The following is a 15342-nucleotide window of genomic DNA, read 5'->3' as shown; positions in this document are numbered from 1 at the left end:
ATCCTTCATGCCCATTTGCAGTCCCCACTCCCCAGCCCCGCAACCACTAATATACTTTCTGTCTCTATAAATTTGCCGTTTCTGAACATTTCATGTAAATGGAGCTATACAACATGTGGTCTTTTGTGTCCGGCATCTGTTAGCATAATGTTTTTGAGGTTTATCTGTGTCATAGCATGTGTCATTATTTTGTTTTTATTTCCAAAGTACTAAATCGTATGGAGAGATCACATTTTATCAGTCTATTTACCAGTTGTTGGACATTTGGGTTATTTCCATTTTTTGCCTGTTATGAACAGTGCTGCCAAGAACATTTGTGTGGGTTAATGTTTTTGTTTTTTTGGGGAGATACGATAGAGTATATTTGCTGGGTTGTATGGCAAATTTATGTTTAACTTTTTAAGAAACTGTTAAACTGTTTTCCAGTGTGGCTGCATCATTTTACATTCCCTCAACAGTGAATGGAGGTTCCAGTTTCTCCACATCCTCTCCAATACTTGTTATTTGTCTTTCTGGTTGTGAAGTTGTATCTCATTGTGTGTGTGTGTTTTTTTTATTTGATCTTAGGGAGGAAGGGGGAGAGAGAGAAAGAAACATTGATGTGGGAGAGATCCATTGATCGGTTGCCTCTTGCGCGGAGCCCCAACCGGGGATTGAACCTGCAACCTAGGCACGTGTCCTGACTGGGAATTGAATCCACAGCCTTATGGTGCACGGGAGGACACTCCAAACAATTAAGCCACACTGGTCAGGGCTCATTGTGGTTTTTATTTGCATTTCCCTACTAACTAATGATACTGAGATTTTTTTTTAAATTGAGTTTATTGGGGTTACATTGGTTAATAAAATTATTTGAATATTTCATGCTAGTCCCTTCTGGCCTGAAGTGTTTCTGTTGAGAAATCAGCTGACAGCCCTATGGGTGCTCCCTTGTAGGTAACTGTTTTTCTCCTGCTGCTCTTAAGATTCTATCTCTATCTTTAACCTTTGCCATTTTAATTATGATGTGTCTTGGTGTGGGCTGCTTTGGGTTCCTCTTGTTTGAGACTCTACTTCCTGGACTTGTGTGTCTTTTTCCTTCACCAGGTTAGGGAAGTTTTCAGCCATTATTTCTTCAAACAGATGCTTGATCCCTTGCTCTCCTTCTGGTACTCCTATGATGTCATGCTTGATGCCAACCCAGAGGTCCCTTACACTTTCCTCATTTTTTTTGAAAGATTTTTTATTGATTTTTTAGAGAGAGAGGAATGGAGAGGAGGAGGAGAGAGAAACATCGATGTGAGATGGAACATCAATGGGCTGCCTCCTGCACGCCCCCACAAGGGATGGAGCCCGCAACCCAGGCATGTGCCCTGACCGGGAATTGAACAGGCAGCCTTTCGGTGAACAGGATGAGACAACCAACTGAGCCACACTGGCCAGGGCAGACTTGACTCATATTTTAAAATTCTTTTTTCTTTTTTGCTGCTTAGGTGTTTTCTGTTATCTTGTCCTCTAAATTGCTGATTCGATGCTCTGCTTCATCTAACCTCCTGATTCCTTCTAGTGTATTCTTCATTTCAGATACTGTGTTCTTAGTTTTTGACTTTTTTTATGGTTTCTATGTCCTTTGTCATGTCTGTTTAAGTTCTCACTGAGGTCATTCCTAAGGTCCCTGAGTATTCTTATAATCATTGTTCAGAACTCTATCTGGTGTCTTGGTTGTTTCCATTTCATTTCATTTCATTCTTTTTTTTTTTAAATATATCTTTATTGATTTCAGAGAGAGGAAAGGAGAGGGAGAGAGAGAGATAGAAACATCAGTGAGAGAGTCATTGATCGAGCCTGCAACTTGGGCATATGCCCTGACCGGGAATCGAACCCTGATCGCCTGGATCCTTGGTCAACACTCAACCACTAAGGCACGCCCGGCCGGGCTCATTTAATTCTTTTTCTGGGAATTTCTCCTGTCTTTCATTTGGGACATGCTTCTTTTTCTCCCCATTTTGTCTGCCTTTTTGTGTTTGTCTCTGCGTGTTAGGTAGATCTGCGGTGACTCCCAGACTTGTTATGGTTTTATATGGTAGGTGTGTCGTGGGACTCATTGGCCCAATCTTCCAGATCACCTGAGGTAGGAGCTCCAGGAATGTCTCGTGTGTGGGTTACGTGTACTCTCCTGTTGTAGCCAAGTCTTGAATGCTATTGGCCTGTTTGTGGGTGGGGTTAACCCTCGGGCTGGTTGACTATAAGGACAGACCTCGATCACAGTGTATGAGCTGCAGTGCAGGGGCTGCTGCCTGAGGTAGAATTGTTTCCAGCAGGGTCTGGAACCTGCTGGGATCTCCCTTTGTATGCCTCTTATGTGGTTAGTTGGGCCAAGCTCTCAGGTGTCTGAAGCCCACCATTGGTTGTGTTGGTTTTGGGTCCACTTGGGCAGGGTTCCAGTGCAGGTTGACCTTATACGCTGCCCATAACCAGCCTTGGGCTGTTTGGAGCTAACACATACTTCGCTGTTTGTGGCTGCCTCTACTGGGCCTGGGTGTGCATGTGTCATATATCTTCTTAAGTGATCTTTACTCAAATCTTTTATCTATTTTTGCCTGTCTTGATTACCTTTTTTTTTTTTTTGGTAATCCTTGCCCAAGGATATTTTTCCATTGCTTTTCAGAGACAGTAGGGAGGAGGGGAAGGGGGTGGAGAGAGAGAGAAACATTGATGTGAGAGACACACATCATTTGGCTGCCTCCCGCATGTGCCCTGACCCAGGCCAGGGATTGAGCCTGCAACCCAGGTACATTCCCTTAGCCAGAATCAAACCCTGGACCCTTGAGTCCATGGGCCGATGCTCTAACCACTGAGCCAGACTGGCCAGGGCTGGGTTGATTATCTTACTGAGGTACAAGAGTTCTTTGCATAGTCTGGATACAAATCCTCTTAGATAATATGTTTTGCAAATATCTTCTCATCCTCCGTTGTTGGTCTTTTCATTTTCTTAATGGTGTCTTTTGAAGTGCTAAAGCTTTACTTTTGATGTCAAATTTATCGATTTTTTCTTTTATAGACTGTGCTTTTGGTATGATATCTATAACATCCTTACAGTTATAACTCAGGGTCTCAAAGATTTTCTTTTATCTTCCAAGAGTTTCGTTTTAGCCCTTACATTGAAGTCTGTGATCCATTTTGAGTTACCTTTTGTGTATGGCGTGAGTCGAGGGCCTGAATTCATCTCTTTGCGTGCGTGTGGGTATCCAGATCGCCTCAGCGTCACTTTCTGAAAGACTTCTTTCCCGGAGTAGTTTTGAAATCAGGAAGTGAAAGTCCTCCAACTTTGTTCTTCTTTCTCAAAATTTGTCTGTCTATTCTAGGTCTTTTGCGATTTTATATAAATTTTAGGATCATCCTGTCAATTTCTGCAGAAGCCTGCTGATCTTTTTCTTTTTTTTTTTTTTTTAATTTTACTAGTATTAAGTCTTCTGATCCATGAATATGAGATGCCTTTCGTTTATCTAGATCTTCGTTAATTTCCCCTCAGCAGTGTTTTGTAGTTTTCAGTGTGTAAGCATGTCTTTTGTTAGATTTATTCCTAAATTTTCGTTTTTTAATGAACCTGCTTTCTGCTAGGAATAATAGATAATAGGATGACCTGTCACTGAGGTGAGCTGGTGGGTGTGTTTGCTCACTTCCACTATCATCATAGGGGTTGGCTAAACCTGACATAATACTGAGTTTCTTTTTTTAAATATATCTTTATTGATTTCAGAGAGAGGAAGGGAGAGGGAGAGAGAGATAGAAACAACAATGGTGAGAGAGTCATTGATTGGCTGCCTCCTGCACACCCCCGACTGGGGATCTAGCCCGCAACCTGGGCATGTGCCCTGACTGGGAATTGAACCGTGATCTCCTGGATCCTAGGTTGATGCTCCACCGCTGAGCCATGCCAGCAGGGCCTGAATTTCTTTCAATGGCCCTTGTTACCTGTAGATGTGGCGGTGGTGGTTCATGTGTGCACATGCGCGCGCGTGTGTGTGTTTGTGTATGTGTATTCCACATATATGTTAACTACCTGAAGACTAAGAGCTTGGATATTTGGGGGGGTGGGGTGGTTAAAAATTGAGTGCAGAAATATAAACGTATATTTTTTTTGTTTTTTTTTTAATTTATCTTTATTGTTGAAAGTATTACAGGTGTCCCATTTTTTCCTCCCAATTGGTCCCCTCCACTTTGCTCCCACCCCCTCCCCAGGCCTTCACCCCATTATTGACTGTGTCCACGGGTTATGCATATATGCATATAACTTCTTTGGTTAATCTCTTCCCACCTTCCACCCCCCTTCCCTCTTTCCTCTGAAATATGATCGTCTGTTGCATGCGTCAGTGTCTCTGGATCTATTTAGTTCATCAGATTCTTTTGTTCATTAACTTCTTAAAGCAGACCTTTCAACTTTTCCTGTAGTGCTGGTCTGGTGGTGATGAACTCCTTTAGCTTTTTCTTATCTGTGAAACTCTTTATCTGACCTTCAGTTCTAAATGATAGCTTTGCTGGGTAGAGCAATCTTGGTTGTAGTTCTGTTTTTCATCACTTTGAATATTTCTTGCCACTCTCTTCTGGCCTGCAAAGTTTCTGTTGAGAAATCAGCTGACAGTTGTATGGGTGCTCCCTTGTAGGTAACTAATTGCTTTTCTCTTGCTGCTTTTAAGATTCTCTCTTTGTCTTTAACCTTTGGCATTTTAATTATGATGTGTCTTGCTGTGGGCCTCTTTGAGTTCCTCTTGTTTGGGACCCTCTGTGCTTCCTGGACTTGAAAGTCGATTTCTTTCCCCAGGTAGGGGAAGTTTTCTATAACTATTTTTTCAAATAGGTTTTTAATTTCTTGCTCTCTTTCTTCCCCTTCTTTCACCCCAATAATACGAATGGCCTCTTGAAGTTGTCCTAGAGGCTCCTTATACTATCTTCATATTTCTGGATTCTTTTTTCTTTTTGCTTTTCTGGTTGGGTGTTTTTGTTTCCTCGTGTTCCAAATTGCTGATTTGATTCTCAGAGTCCTCTACTCTACTGTTGATTCCCTGTGAATTATTCTTCATTTCAGTTCGTGTAGCCTTCATTTCAAATTGGTACTTTATGTTATCGATTTTCTCAGTTATTTCCCTAATAGTCTGCTTAAACATCCTTATAAACAGAACTCTGAACTCTGTGTCTGTTAGCTTGCTTGGATCTATTTCATTTAGTTCCTCTTCTGGAGATTTCTTCTGTTCTTTCCTTTGTGACATGTTTCTTTGCCTCCACATTTTGGCTGCTTCCAGGTGTTTGTTTCTATGTATTAGGTAGAGCTGCTATGTCTCCTGGAATTTGTAGAGTGGCTTTGTGTAGTAGGTGTCCTGTAGTGTCCAGTGGCTCAGCCCCCCAGTCACCTGAGTTGGGCCTTCCAGGTGCTCCCCTGTGTGGGCTGTGTGCACTGTCCTGTTGTAGTTGATCTTTGATTGCAGTTGGCGTCACTGGGAGGAATTGACCCCCAGGCCAATCGGCTGTGAGGACCAGCTGCAACTACAACCAAAGAGCTGCTGTGCTGGAGACACCCCTATGAAGCAGGATTTACTTCAGTGGGGCTTTGGTGTTCACCAAGTGTGCCCCTTGATTGTGTCCCTCGTGGATGTGGTAGGGTTGTAATCCAGCGTGGTTGAATGTGACCACCAGGTGCACTGTCTTTAGGGCCTCCTGGGAGGTGCAAAGTCAGCCTGTGCCAGTCCCTTGCCCAGGGCCACCCAGCATGAGCTACACAGCAAACCGTAGTTGGCTGCTACTTGTGCTGGGCTTGGCGTTGCCCAGGAGAGAGATTTTAGGAAAGTCCTAAGCATGAAGCTCGAGAGGCCACTTGCACAGAAAAGCTCCTAGAAATGGCCTGGATGAGCCTGCAGGTGGGGAGGGGCAGGGCCTCCGGGAATCATGGGGCTGGGCCAAAGGTGTGAGTCAGGTGCTGGCGATTCAGATGTGGCACCTGCCTGCCGGCTCTGGGTGGGGAGGGCTCGCCTAAGGAGCAGTGGCCTCTGCCAGCTCTTCTGCCTGGGAGGAAGCTGCCCCTCCAGCTCTCACCCCAATCTCAGGCAGGTTGGTTTCTCCCTGGGTGTCCCAGGTTCCTTTCAAGCTGCTGCTGGGCTCTGGGCTCAGAGGGAGCATCTGAGTCCATACGCGACCCTTTAAGAGGAGCTGCTGGGGCTCCCGCAGCCTCCGCGACCCTCAGTGACAGTTCCCGCTGGGTTTCACAGCCCGAAGTTGTGGGGCTGTCTCCTCCCGGCCCTGGAGCCCTGGGCTGGGGGCTTCATGGGGGGCTGGGACCCCTCACTCCTCCAGGAAGCCTCTGCTGCCAAGATTCCCTCCCGGGTTTAACCCACGGCACCAGGTTTGGCCCTCTTCCGTGTCTCTGATCCAGCCCCGGTCCGCCCAAGTTTCCACCCCTCCTACCGGTCTCGGTGCTTCCTCAGTTCCCTGGTTGTAGGGCTTCTGTTCTGCCAGATTTCAGGAGGTTCTGAGTGATGGTGGTCCTGTATTTTAGTTGTGATTTTGATGTGGTCATGGGAGGCCGCAGGTGCAGCTGTTACCTACGTTGCTGTCTTGTTTCCCACCTGATTGCTTTTTGCATCTAAACGTATATGTTTTAAAATAAAGACCTGACCAATTGGGAATGATTCACAGCATGTCTTCCATGAGAAGGAATGTGTTGCTCATTAGAACTCCAAAACTGGCCTCCTTCTGGGCAAAATCTAACACTTGCCGAAATCGCTTCTCCCAGGCAGATGCATGCCACGCCTACCAGATTGTTCACCGCAATGGGATTCCCGATGAGCAGATCGTTGTGATGATGTACGACGACATCGCCAACTCTGAAGAGTAAGTACGGGGAGCTTTCACTGGTGGCGTCATTAGACCCGCGGCCTAACATTAAGATATAAACAGACTTGCAGGTGAAATTTCACAGGGCTGACTCATGTGAAGCTTTGGACATAACTCGGGCACCCTGGCAGTGGCAGGGATGTGGGTAGTCGGTGCTAAAGGGGGTCTCGGGCTGGTGCTTTGGAAGTGTTGAAAGCATAATAAGCTCCTTCTCAGCCTGGAGACCTCATCCTTGTGCTCTGCGGTGCTTGTTCCTAACCTCCGAGCAGGTGGCAGTGCAGAGATCAGGAACAGCAAGTATGGGTATGAAACTTAACCAGTGGGAGTCTCCCCAGCTCCTCGGCCACCCTGCTTGGCCCCTGTGAGGCTACTGCCCTTTCCTGAGGTCACAGCTCAGAATCCACGCTGAGCTTTAACCCCTAAACTCTCATAGTGAAGTCTTGTCTACAAGTAGTTTTGCTCTGAGAGATCTCCTTGTGAGATCTCGCCCCCAAGATACTGTGTGGTTTTCAGCAGGAGGGAGACCAGGCACACCTGGGCTTTGGTCCCTGTCCCGAGTGTTAGATCTCAGCCTTCACTGCTCCTGCCAAGAACTTGACTTGTGGGGTGACTGAGATCCCCAAGCTGCTAAAATCACTAGGCATGGCATGTGATGGTGTGTGCAATGAGCAGTGTCTTTGTCAGACATGGTCGAATACAATTTTTATGCGTAACGGGGGCATAGCTTGGGGGAGAGATTTCAGATACGTGTCAGAGTTTGGACTTCAGTTGTATCCTTTGATTTTCAGCAACCCCACTCCAGGAGTTGTGATCAATAGGCCCAATGGCTCAGATGTGTACAAAGGAGTCCTGAAGGACTACACTGGGGAGGTGAGGCGGCCTGTGGCACTGTTATTCTCGTTTTCATGATGATTTTCCCTGTTTTGTGCATTTCTAGCACTGGAACCTCACTAAACTGATTTCTATTAGTGTTTCATGTTTATATTAGGATTTGTGCTTGAGAAGTAGCTTTAAAGAATTTTGACAGAAAGTAGAGAGAAAAAAGAAAGAAGTTAGAAATAAGTTGTAGCCTACCAATCTTTAGTTTCCAGTCTTCTTATACTTAAGCCTGGTAACACATTTCCTTCTATCATACATGATTTTCTGGAGGTATTGCCCTTTACCTGATTATAGGTTATCTGTGCTTTTTTCGAAAATCAATTTTCTCAGCACCATCCCTGGGCAGAGCTTCTCTGGATTCTGCTGCAGTGGTTTTTGTTCCTGCTCTCATGTATCACTTTGAATGATTCCATCCCTCCCAGTCCACTGAGGCTGTATGAACTGGCACATTTTTAAGAACACTATGGTGACTCAGTCTCATAGTTTTCCTAGTCTCTTCTGTCAGGGATCTTTCAGGAGCTAATATTCCTGGTGAGAAACGCTTCTCTGAAGTTTAGCAGTTCTTTTGGGTTTCAGTCTTTTAAGTTCGAGTACAGTTAAATCAAATACATCATACGTGTAATATAGATGATCCCATTTTTATGGAATTGTTTCTATATAGTTATATAAGGTGGGGCACAAGTAGGTTTACAGTTGTGAGTACACAAAACACAGTTTATTCTTGTATTGTTAATTCTTAATTCTTAATTATTGTATTAGTTTCCATACAAACAATTGTAAACCTACTTTTGCCCCATGCTGCATAAGGAAATGGCTGGAATGGAAGTGGTGGGATTTTGGGTGATTTTTTTCTTTGTGCTTTCCTATATTGCTTTTTTTTTTTTTTTTTAATTGAGCTGGTATCAATTTAGAAAATCTCCTTCAAGGATATGGTATGTCCTCAGGATTTGGCCTTTTAGGCAGCAAGCTGGATGCATGGGTGGGCCCAGCACTCACGTTTCTGCTGCCTCTTTGCTGTCTGCCTGAGGAGCTCTGCTCTTCCTCTGCTACTCGTCCTGACTGGCATCTTTGGGGTTCTCCACATGGCCTCTATAATGGTCAAGGAGGAATGCAGGCTTGCTGAGTGCTATTAGCCAGAGACAAGATGTTTTTTGAGAAGACATCGTGCACATGCCACGGAGACCTTGATTTGGGTCTTTCTTGGTTCCAAAGTGTTTGCTCTTATTTTTTTTTTTAAATATATCTTTATTGATTTCAGAGAGAGGAAAGGAGAGGGGGAGAGAGAGAGAGAAACATCAATGATGAGAGAGTCAGTGATCAAGCCTGCAACCAGGAATGTGCCCTGACCAGGAATCGAACCCCGATCGCCTGGATCCTAGGTTGATGCTCAACCGCTGAGCCACGCCCGGCCGGGCGCAAAGTGTTTGCTCTTAAACGTTGGGCCTCGGAGACGTGTGGGCTGGTGGCCCGGCTCTGCTACAGACTCAGCAGATCCTGTGGTTTGGAATGACACATCTGATTTCAACTCCCAATTCTTTGTAGGATGTCACCCCGCAAAATTTCCTTGCTGTGTTGAGAGGTGATGAAGAAGCAGTGAAGGGCAAAGGATCTGGGAAGGTCTTGAAGAGGTAAGGTCTGCTTGCTTTGCAGCGTCACACTTTTCTGAATGACCTGGCAACCCAGAATCGAGTTGGTCTTGGCTTCTAGCTTGTTTACCGGTGAGAAATGGCCAAGTGGGGAACTCTGTCCTAAGACAGGCTGCACAGGTTGGATGGCTTCTTTCCGCAGCCCATTTCTGCACCACATTAACCCTGTGACCCAGAGTTCCTCATTATTCTCAGTGAAATGCTCCCTATCACCTACACCTGCCTCTTTTGTTGTCCATGGATCCTAGTGCTGTACATTCCACTCCCAGTGGTATACATCCTGAGACAGGTGTGAAGCCCTGCAGCAGGTCAGGTCGCAGGCCCTGGCCTGTGCCAGCCCTGTGCTCTGATCACAGATCAGTCAGCGCAGTGGGGAGGAGCACGTTCATAAGCACAGAGCTAACCTTCCTACCAGGAGAACCAACGCTGGTGCTTACCCTGCTGCTGCGGGTTACAGATGTTTTGTTTAGCATCTCTTTTTGTAGTATTTTTATATGATGTTGGGGTATTAAGTAGCACACCTTCAGAGTCTCAGATACTTGGAAAATGGTGGTCTTTCTCTCACAATAGAGGGGAGACCTGGGCACAGGTAAGCTCGTGTGAGTTAGAGCAGAGACGGACATCAGTGTGGGATGAACCACATTGGCTCCAAGCGAGTTGTTACATCTCTGCATCCTCTGAGTGGAAGCAGTGCCTTGACTGGAAGCCCTGGCGAGGGTGGGCAGGCTGGGGTCCTAGACTGTGCAGGCCCAGGGGCCCGGAGGGGAAGCTGGAACTGCAGGACATGTCTGGATGTATGTTCCGGCTCCCTTGTTCTTTTGGGGGAGATCTGGTTGGAGAATGTGGCTGCCTGGGATGAGGCCCAATTGCCAAAGGACCCCACTTTCCAAATCATGCCTGGTCTAATGAGCTACCCAGCACGGGTCTCCTCCTCCCTGGCCATGACCCAGAGTCCCGAGGCTCTGGGATAGGCCTTGTGGCTCAGAATGACTTTGTGCCTAGTTGGGAGACTAATCCTCAAACTTCTTAGTTTTTTCGTAAAGGCAACTTTTTAGAGAAATGGAAGTAAAAATAGAAATAGGAAACTGTCGACTTTGACTTTCGTTTGTCATTGTCTCTTGACAGCGGCCCCCGGGACCACGTGTTTGTTTACTTCACTGATCACGGAGCTACTGGACTACTGGCTTTTCCTAACGATGATGTAAGTTTTTCTTAACATTTGAAAGACAAACTAGAATGGAAAACAAAACCTTGGGGGTGACATTAACCTGTGATGTGGGTTTCTAACATCCTACCAGTGTGGTGTGTGTGTGGGGGGAGGACACATTTAGCAGCCTGAACTCTACCCAGAGGTGAAACCTATCCAGAGGCACCTCTTCCGGCCACTTTCCCTACATTTCTCTACCTACCACAGCATCAGTGGCCGTCTCAGGATTTGTGGGCCTTGCACTAGACATAGTAATAGAACACTGTCTCTGGATGCTCTGGGCAAAGTAAGGACTGAGGAAGCATATTCTCCTGCCCCTTTAAAATATATGAATGAAGCCCTTGGGATGACACTGTGGGATAAAGCTGTTCGCCACGATTATTTCCAGGGATTGGTCAATCAGAATTCTAAAGCATCATTGGACTTTATCACAGGTTGTCAGCGAGTGGTTTCTCTTGAGGTCTTGATCTGAATGTCAGTATTCTTACCTTTTAGCTTCATGTGAAGGACCTGAATAAGACCATCCAGTACATGTACAAACACAAAAAGTACCAAAAGGTAATGTCAGCATTTGGGGTGGCCTGGGGAGGAGTGTGAGGAAGGCAGTGGAAGTAGAGCCTGATGTTCTGCAGCTGGCCTTCTGATCCTGGGTGGCTGCGCTTTCTGGAAAGGGTGGTCTTGTGGTCATCCTGGTCTCCCAGAGTGTCACCTTTTCTGATCCTGGGGCTTCAGCTAGTAGGTTGAAATTACTGGGGATCTTGTTACAACCAAGAGTGCGGGTCCCACCCCAGAGTTTGACTCAGAGGTCTGGGGAGAGGCCTGAGAATTTGCCTGAGTTGACGCTGATGCTGGTGGACTAGGGCCGTACTGTGAGGACTACTGTCCCTAGGACTGGCACCAATTTGGGGCAGCTGGGGAGGAAAGTATCACCAGCTTATTTTCACTTGGCCCTCGCTTGCCTGGTAGCAGCCTTTATAGAAACTGCATAGCTCAGGCATAGACATGATGGTGAACTGGGAAGATGGTGAACTGCCACCCATCTCCCTGTGCTGGACTGTGAAATGGTTTTCCTTTGCATTGTCTTTGGCTGTTTTCTCTGCGTTATTTCAGCTAATAGATCACTTATTCTATTAGTGATGAATAAATTCGAGTCCTTCTGGTTCATGTGACAACATCTTCCATAGCCTCTGGGAGCAAACCTCTTACAGCAGAGATGTCGCCCAGAGCAAAAGCCCAAGACTCATAGAATGGGTCAGGAGAGGGGGCAGAGCCAAAGTAGCACTGGTGAGCACCCTGCCTGGCTGAGGTATGAGTCCACCTGTCTTGTTCACCTCGCAGATGGTGTTCTACATTGAAGCCTGTGAGTCTGGGTCCATGATGAGACACCTGCCCACCGACATCAATGGTAGGTGGTGGGAGCCCTGGCCCCGGAGGCAGGCTGGGTGAGCCCGTTGCTCAGGGTACAGTTGGTTATTCTCTGATTCTACCACTGTGAAGAACCAAGTACTGTACATAAGCGGGGGTCTAGGGCAGCCTAGAAGTGTGAAGATAGGTGCAGGCAGCTCTGGGCTTCCTCTGCTCCTCAAGGGTTAGTGGCCAGAGAAGAAGGATCTGCATGTGGGTTTCATGGTGCTTGTCCAGGTTCTTGTAAAGCTCCTTAGGTCCAGAATCATCACACAGTCTTTGGTGCCTCAGTCCTCTGCGGCGTGGTGCTTGCTGGCTCTGATCTTGGCCAGGTGACTTACTCTCTCTGACCCTCAGGTATTCCCACCTGTAAAATGGGTATAAAGATAGTACTTGTTTATTATTTTAAGTGATAACATTTGTCAAGCACCATTATGAGCCCCTTGCAGCTGGATAGGAAATGGTCGCTATTGCATAGGTTCAGTCAGTCTGTTTCTTCAGTAAATGTTAACTTTCCAGAAACTAAGTGAGGTACATATTCTTCCAGCTGCCAGACCTATTCAAGTCCTACAGCTTTATGCCAGAATAGCCTCATGTCCTGGTAAGCATGGGTGCTTGCTTATTGCTATACGAAGTGTCTGTCAGCCGACTTCTTTCTTCCACATGTCATTTTAGTTGCGTTACTGTAACTGAGCTGGCAGTGCTGGGTACAGCGACTTCTCGCACCCGCCCTTGGCTGACTACAGGTGGCACTTTGATTGTATCAGGAAAGAAGAGAAGACTCAAGCATCAAGTGGAGTCCACAGCAGGGAATAAAATGTGACTAAAGGTGTCTTTAATTCCTTGTAGTTTATGCGACAACTGCCGCCAATCCAGACGAGTCATCCTACGCCTGTTACTATGATGAGCAGAGGTCCACGTACCTGGGGGACTGGTATAGTGTCAACTGGATGGAGGACTCGGATGTGGTGAGCCCTTCAGGGGGCCAGCTGTTCAGCTGAGGCTTAACGTCCAGGCTCTGAAGGTTGAAGGACTTCAACTGTTTCCATTTTTGCAGGAGGACTTGACCAAAGAGACTCTGCACAAGCAGTACCAGCTGGTGAAGTCCCACACAAACACCAGCCATGTCATGCAGTATGGGAACAAGGTGAGTCGGGAGCCTTGCACTCTTGCTCAGCTCCCTGTCCCCCCGACCTGCCTGGAACGTTATGTCTTGGTGGATAGGAGCAGAGTCCAGGTGAGAAATGGCTGGGGCAGGAATGGCTCTGCCTCTCATGGCCGCTCATCCAGGGGACCTGTTTGGGCTTTGGAATCTGACCTTGTTAGGTTCAAACTGACAAAGTTGTGAAACTTTGGGCAAGCTGCTTACCTTCTCTGAATCTCCGTTTCCTCCATGGTCAGAGCCCCTGTGCACGAGGTAATTGGGGGCATTAAAGAAGGTTGTGCATCAGAAATACTAAACGCAAGCCAGGCACACAGAAGTTACTCAGTTGGAAGCTGCTCCACTCCCCTGGCCCCACAGGGCCCACGCCTTGGGTTATCCGGGTCCTGCCTCCCTCTGCAAGTTGCAGGGTGTTACCTTTACCCTTTGGCTGTAAATTAGAGATTTCTTTCCCTTCCAACTATGTCCAGAAGGGACCTAGGTAGTTAAATAGGTATGTTCATCAAGGCCGTCTGGACAAGGTCGCAGCAGGTGGCTGAAGGCTTGGGCCTTAGGTGACACCTCTGTGGCTCTAGCTCTGCCCATCTTATTGGACCCAGACCTCAGCTACAACCTGAACATGCTTTGCACCTTCCTATTGCTGATCACGAGGGACAGGTGGTGAGCATGGCGGGTAAGCACAGCCCAGAGTCACCACTGGCTGAAATGGCTCTGGTCCACCATCTGCGTGACTGTGGAGGAGCGGTTGCCTTTCATGTATGAAAGTGGCTGCAGAGATGCCAGGCATTGTTGCAGTTCATTATGGGTGGATTGCAGGTGCTCGGGTGTGTTGCGTTGCCCACTGTTGGCACATGGTATTTTTTGTTGTTTTTTAATCCACACCTGAGGATATGTTTTTATTGATTTTTCTTTGATCAGTCGCCTCCTGTATGCCCCCCAGAGAGAGAGAGAGAAAAAAAGAAACCGATTAGTTGCCTCCTGTACGCTCCTCGCCCCTTATTGGGGATTGACCCGCAACCTAGGTGTGGGCCCTGACTGGGAATCGAACCCAAAACCGTTTGGTATACAGGACAGTGCTCCAACTGACTGAGCCACCTGGCCGGGGCAGCATGTGTTTTTAGGCTGTGATTGTGGCCCTTCAGCGGTCCTGAAACCGTGCACGTGAACTGCGAACCTCCAGGACCCATAGTACAGTTGGCACATCTGCTCTTCCCACTCCAACCGGTTTTCTCTTTCCCTCCATAGACCATCTCTACCATGAAACTGATGCAGTTTCAGGGTGTGAAACACAAAGCCAGTTCTCCTATCTCCCTGCCTCCCGTCCACCGCCTGGACCTCACTCCAAGCCCCGAGGTGCCCCTCATGATCATGAAGAGGAAACTAATGCACACCAATGACCTGCAGGAGTCCAGGCGTCTCACTGAGGAGATCCACAGGCACCTGGAGGTAAGTCTTGGTGCAGGTGCTGCTCTCGAGCTCAGTCTCTGAACTAATATTATCCAGTGCTACTCAGAGCCTGGGGACAGAACTTTGAGGTCACCCCTCCTCCTGCCACATGAGAGTTTGTGGGAAAGGACACTGGTCTTTGTGTAAACAGAGGCCAGTGAGCAGAGCAGAGGTGGTCTTATTCTTTATTGGTAGACTGACCTTGACTTCTGGTAACAGGGAGCAAAGGAGTTGGGCTGTTTCCTGTGTCCTGCCATGAGGCCCTGGCAGATGAGTGTTGGGTTTTTTTCCTTTTATACCTAGTTGCTTAGAAGACTTTTTTTTTTTTTTTGCTGCTTGGTGAATTATTAGCGCATCCTATATATTTAAAAAAAATCCAATCTACAAGAAATTTCTGTTGTCTCAGGAAATCCTAGTCAGAGCCTGAAGTTCTTCAAGTGCTTGGTTGTCATGTATGATTACTGAGTTTGTTTTCAGTAGCTCATCAGTTTGTTTGGAACTGGCAGACTTGTCAAATTACAGCTGTGTGGCAATCACCCCTAGGACGGAGCCCACTGGGTGCTGGGCGGAGGCTGACTGTCCCTGCCAGCAGAGGCAGCTTTGTGCCAATGCTGTCCCCTTGTTGGCATGGCACAGGGAGTGATGTGCTGGAGTGTGGCCCGAGTTTTCCGGGAAAGATAAAAATCTGTGTGATCTGTTTTAAATTCATACACAGGGTGGGGCAAAAGTAGGCT

General features: G+C 47.0%; 1 protein-coding gene across 1 annotated transcript in view; it reads left to right on the top strand.

The window, feature by feature from the left end:
- LGMN (legumain) overlaps window positions 1–15342 on the top strand; it is a 35140-nt gene that overhangs the window by 14586 nt on the left and 5212 nt on the right. The window contains exons 3-11 of the mRNA XM_081135608.1: window positions 6764–6861; window positions 7653–7734; window positions 9286–9371; window positions 10515–10590; window positions 11092–11154; window positions 11935–12001; window positions 12850–12968; window positions 13058–13147; window positions 14408–14608. Coding sequence (XP_080991734.1) covers window positions 6764–6861; window positions 7653–7734; window positions 9286–9371; window positions 10515–10590; window positions 11092–11154; window positions 11935–12001; window positions 12850–12968; window positions 13058–13147; window positions 14408–14608 — 882 coding nt within the window. The remainder of the gene's footprint in view (window positions 1–6763; window positions 6862–7652; window positions 7735–9285; window positions 9372–10514; window positions 10591–11091; window positions 11155–11934; window positions 12002–12849; window positions 12969–13057; window positions 13148–14407; window positions 14609–15342) is intronic.

This window comes from Miniopterus schreibersii (genome assembly GCF_964146895.1).
Source record: "Miniopterus schreibersii genome assembly, chromosome: 1".
NCBI classification, from domain to species: domain Eukaryota; kingdom Metazoa; phylum Chordata; class Mammalia; order Chiroptera; family Miniopteridae; genus Miniopterus; species Miniopterus schreibersii.
This window is presented reverse-complemented; position numbering and strand designations above follow the sequence as displayed.